Source organism: Arachis duranensis, chromosome 4, assembly GCF_000817695.3.
Source record: "Arachis duranensis cultivar V14167 chromosome 4, aradu.V14167.gnm2.J7QH, whole genome shotgun sequence".
In the NCBI taxonomy this organism is placed as follows: Eukaryota; Viridiplantae; Streptophyta; class Magnoliopsida; order Fabales; family Fabaceae; genus Arachis; species Arachis duranensis.
In genome coordinates this window covers 3,686,617-3,691,428 of record NC_029775.3, presented here as the reverse complement: position 1 = coordinate 3,691,428, position 4,812 = coordinate 3,686,617, and the positions used below count along the sequence as shown (strand labels likewise).

General features: G+C 32.1%; 2 protein-coding genes across 2 annotated transcripts in view; both read left to right on the top strand.

The window, feature by feature from the left end:
- LOC107482671 (endo-1,3;1,4-beta-D-glucanase) overlaps positions 1 to 1,527 on the top strand; it is a gene marked incomplete in the record, with an annotated part of 2,105 nt that extends 578 nt beyond the window's left edge. The window contains 5 exon segments of the mRNA XM_016103196.3: positions 3 to 92; positions 456 to 546; positions 854 to 949; positions 1,025 to 1,125; positions 1,206 to 1,527. Of these exon segments, the coding sequence (XP_015958682.1) occupies positions 3 to 92; positions 456 to 546; positions 854 to 949; positions 1,025 to 1,125; positions 1,206 to 1,346 (519 nt within the window).
- An 866-nt stretch (positions 1,528 to 2,393) lies between these two features.
- Positions 2,394 to 4,508, top strand: LOC107482672 (40S ribosomal protein S15a-1). The gene is made up of 4 exons (XM_016103197.3): positions 2,394 to 2,532; positions 3,102 to 3,239; positions 3,355 to 3,515; positions 4,207 to 4,508. Exons 2-4 carry the CDS (start codon positions 3,107 to 3,109, stop codon positions 4,303 to 4,305), a joined length of 393 nt encoding a protein of 130 aa, XP_015958683.1. The 5' UTR covers positions 2,394 to 2,532; positions 3,102 to 3,106; the 3' UTR covers positions 4,306 to 4,508.
- The last annotated feature ends 304 nt before the right edge of the window (positions 4,509 to 4,812 follow it).

The window sequence follows — 4,812 nt, the reverse complement described above, 5'->3', positions numbered from 1 at the left end:
TTGTTGTTGTTCCTGATCTTCTGTATGGAGACTACTTTGATCTTGAAAATCCTCAATTCGACCGAGCTGCATGGCTACGAGCTCATGGGACGGTTAGTCTCCTACTCATATGCGTGCAATGTTGTTTTTCTCATCTATATCGAACGGATTTGGATCCTCTAAAGTTTGAATTTCACTTTAGAGAGTAAAGTGTGATCTCTCACCATTTATTTCATAGGTGGAACCAAGAATAAATATGAAAGAGAAACTATTCAAGAGTAGAATATCAGACTTTACTCTCTAAAGTAAAATTCAAACTTTAGAGAATCCAAATTCGTATCGAACTCTAGACTTTTAAATTATAAGAGTTCTGATATCATATTATAATGTTTCTTAACTCTATCACTTGATATATAATGTTTAACTATTACAACTTGCTTATGAAAATATGCAATCTTACTATCTTTTCCTCATAGGATAAGGGATGTGAAGATGCTAAACCTTTATTTTCTGCTCTAAAGAGTAAAGGTGTTACAGCCATAGGAGCTGCAGGCTTCTGCTGGGGAGGTGACACATTTTCACTCTTTATCAATTAACAAAATAAATACTTTATTGGTGGAAACTCAGGTGCAGTCGACTTCACGTGAAGTTTATAGCTGAGAGCAGTTAGATAATTCGACTGATTTGACTAAATTTTTATCTAACAGTTCTCAACTATTAACTTCATGTGAAGTTGACTGCAACTGAGTTTTCACCTACTTTATTAGTCTCTTAACAAGAGATCTTGAGTTCAAAACTTTAAAAATAGGAAAAATTAAGACTTAATAAGAAGGGATTTGGAATAGAGTATAACTATAGCTTTAATTTGTTACAGGGGTGGTGGTTGTGAAATTGGCAAATTCCAGTGACATTGACATGAAGGCTGCAGTTATTTTGCATCCTGGTCCAATCCCAGATGATGAATACAGTGGTAAACTAAATTTAATTATATTATTTCTATCTTAAACAAATATTCATGGTGACAAACTTCTTCATTTATTTTCAGAGATCAAGGTTCCTGTAGCTCTATTGATGGCTGAAAATGACAATTGTTATACACCAGAGAAAGCAAAGCAAATTGGCGAGATGTTGTCTGCAAAACCAGAGGTGAGAATTTTAATTTAATTTCTTAGAAAACTCTCTCTCAATGAGAAAATGACTTGTGTATGTGAATATTGTGTAAACAGTTAGAGAGCTTTGTGAAGATATACCCGGGTGTGTCTCATGGATGGACAGTGAAGTACAAAGTTGATGATGAAGGAGCTGTGAAGAGTGCTGAAGAGGCACACCATGACATGTTGAATTGGTTTATCCACCATGTCAAGTGAAGATATTAAAACAAGAAATCAATTGGGATTGAGGAGAGAGTCTTGGATTTTTCTACTTAGAGTGGTGATCAATCATTAGAATAAAGAATAATGCTCTGGGATTAGCTTTATAATATGTTACTATTGTATATGTAATTTCTTGAACAAAATAATTTTCAACAGAAGAATGTTTGCTACCAAACGTCCAAACCATTGTTTTTGGGCACGGATGCATGCAACAAAATTTTTATGAGGAGTGCTAGAGGACCAACAAATTTTGTAATTTGTAGTCATCAATTAGCTATCATTGATAATTTTAATGGTGTGAGATTTAATCCAAGAATGTAAAATTACTCACTTTACGTTTACTAGTTAAGTATTGGCCAAATTTCAATAAAATTACTGGCCCTTAAACTTTTTCTATTTTTATTTTGGCTCTCTTGTAGCATGTAACATAAATTGCCAATTTTACAAGAAGAAAGAAATAATCCTCATAATTATATCTTTATAAAAGGACCTAGTATTTTATTTATGTAGTGTCTTTTCGGTTGATATGTTTATAGTTTTGGGTAAAATGGTACATGTATACTAAAATTAGTCACCAAAGTCAGTTACTAGTAAAAAATACATGTTAAAATATAAATACACATTAAAAATTAAATTAAACTACACAAGTATTTATACACAAATATATTGATAGCTGATTTTAATAGCTGATTTTAATGTACAAATAGTATTTTTTATATAATCACAAAAAAAAAGTATTTTTTGGATAATTTTTTATCTATAATTGTGAATTTGTGATTAAATTTTTTAGAAAGACATTACTCGAATATTAAAAAATAAATACATAAAATTGTTAAATAAAAACTAAGATTCACCAATATTAGCAAATAACAGAATAAGGCTTTTCCGGAAAAAAAAAGAATTTTAATTTTAAAAATAAACGAACAGATGCATTTATTTCATCTTTCCATTTAGAAATAAAAACAAAATTTGGAATAAAATAAAAAATATTTGAATTTTTAAATAAAAATAAAATAACAGAAAGGCCCATTAGGGTTGAAGCCCAAGAAGGCCCAAAACGTGTGAAGCCTCTTAAAAACCCTACGCAGAGTCCCATGCTCGTTTTTATACTCCGACTCTCCCAAATTTCGTTTCCTTCTTCTGCACCCGGCGCCGTTTCTGAGGTTTCTGTTTTACCTTGGTAAGATCTCTCTTCCTCTTCATGATCCGTGCTATGCTTACAAGTGTTGAATCTCGTTCTACGTTTTCTTATATTAGTTTAATTTCACTTGTTATTTTATAGCCTATGATGCTAAGAAGGACGAAGAAGCCATTTATGGCGTTCGATTGTTTTTGTCACTCTTTGCTTGTTGTTTTTATGTTGCATTTAGCTTATTTGAGGATACGCTATTATAAAAACCCCGCCTTTGATTTGAATCTTAGCTCTCTATTTTTTTTTAAAATTTGTTTTATTTTGTTATATAATCATGTTGATACATGTACATGTTTAGTTTCGTGATTTATGATACTTATAGTCTTACTGAGCTGATTAAAGAGCTAGTGTGTAGTGTGACATATCTTGTGATAAGGGATTAGTTACCATTAAGATGGAACTTACAGTTTTAGATTGTTATGTAATGTTGGACTGTGCAATTTCAAACCTTTTGCTGGGAATGTTCCTTTCTTTTTTTCAATTTTAAATTTGGCTTTTGGTCTGCACAACCTTGGTTTGTGTCAATATGGTTAATTTTTTTATGAAATTGTTAACAGCGACAATGGTGAGGGTTAGTGTCTTGAATGATGCTCTCAAGAGCATGTACAATGCCGAGAAGCGAGGGAAGCGCCAGGTCATGATTAGGCCATCATCAAAAGTGATTATTAAGTTCCTTTTGGTGATGCAGAAGCATGGTATTTCCCAATCTTCTTTACCTCCTTAATTTACCTCTTACTGACCACTATTGGATTCTTAAGTTTGTTTTTTTTTTTTTTATCTCTTGATTTGTTATACTTTTATGCCTGCTAGGGTACATTGGCGAGTTTGAGTATGTTGATGACCACAGGGCTGGAAAAATTGTGGTTGAATTGAATGGAAGACTGAACAAATGTGGGGTTATCAGTCCCCGTTTTGATGTTGGTGTCAAAGAGATTGAAAGCTGGACTGCTAGGCTGCTCCCTTCAAGACAGGTCTGCTTTTGAACTTTGGTTAATCTGTTTTGGTTTACTTGACATCTTGCTGTCCTTTGATATCGTTAACAAAATACGTGAGATGAAATTGGAGCCTTTAAGACTTGTAGAGTTGGATCCAAGTTGCTTCTGTTTTACAAAATTTAAATTCACTGAGATAAGACAATCATGTGTTTTCACCTAACAACTTAAGTATTTTGGGTTAGATTCATGAAAGTTTTAGAAGTTAATTTGTGAAAAATACTCACAACTATTGAGTTCAATTTTGCATTATTGTAATTGTGAGTATTTTTTGTTCAAAATGTTGCTTAATATACATACATTATACAAATGAAGCATTGGCACTTTAGAAAGCATCCCATATTTGTAAATCTTTATTCACTATCCTTAAGTTGGTTACTTAGGATGAACCTTAAATATAGGCATATGGACAAGACCAATTTTCGTTTTCCATAGCGATGAAAATTGTCTGGTATCTTGGATTTGCTGTAACAACCAAAAGATCTCGTGTTCGGTGCTAAACGATCAAAGCTCCTAGCTTGAGATACTTATCCCTTTATAGTTTTGCGATGTAATACAATTTTGTGGTAAAATGCTTATGTCAATTAATTAATAATTTCCCTAGATATACTTTGATCACGTGTTTTGTATTGTTGCTCCTAACCATATGTTGTTTACAAAAATGTTGCAGTTTGGGTACATTGTGTTGACTACCTCTGCCGGCATCATGGATCATGAAGAGGCAAGGAGAAAGAATGCCGGTGGTAAAGTGCTGGGTTTCTTTTACTAGGCTAGTTTATTTTTGCAAATTGCACTTATTTCAGTTTTTAAGACTCACATGCTAAATGGAAGATATGCTAATCCTGTGTTAATGCCAAGTATATCATAGCAGGAGCTATTTTTCTTATGTGCTTTTGGTTTTGTTTAAACAGAACAATTTTGCTGCTTTATTTAATCAGATTTTATTATATTATTAAGGCTTATTACCCGGAATATTTGCCAATATATATTTCTGAATGATGTGTTAAAAGGAGTGTACTTCATTACCATATTACATGATTAATATTAATACACAATTTCTGTATTTTTTTTTTCTAAAAATAAATGGCCATTGATTTGAGCTCCAATATTTGTTCAATGCTGAGAATATAACGTGCAAGGTGCAAGATTTTTAAGATTTCAAATAATCTATGTGACAAACTCATGAAAGAAATGGTCAAATGGAGGTAAAGAAAATAGTTGTTTCGTATTTATTAAGAGGAAAATGATAATAAAGAAATGTCACATGTTCAGTCAC

Excerpts from the sequence above, each read along its gene's own strand:
- LOC107482672 (XM_016103197.3), top strand. The coding sequence starts at position 3,107 with ATGGTGAGGGTTAGTGTCTTGAATGATGCTCTCAAGAGCATGTACAAT. Across the intron at positions 3,240-3,354 it reads TTTGGTGATGCAGAAGCATG|GGTACATTGGCGAGTTTGAG; the intron begins GTATTTCCCAAT and ends TATGCCTGCTAG. Across the intron at positions 3,516-4,206 it reads GGCTGCTCCCTTCAAGACAG|TTTGGGTACATTGTGTTGAC; the intron begins GTCTGCTTTTGA and ends AAAATGTTGCAG.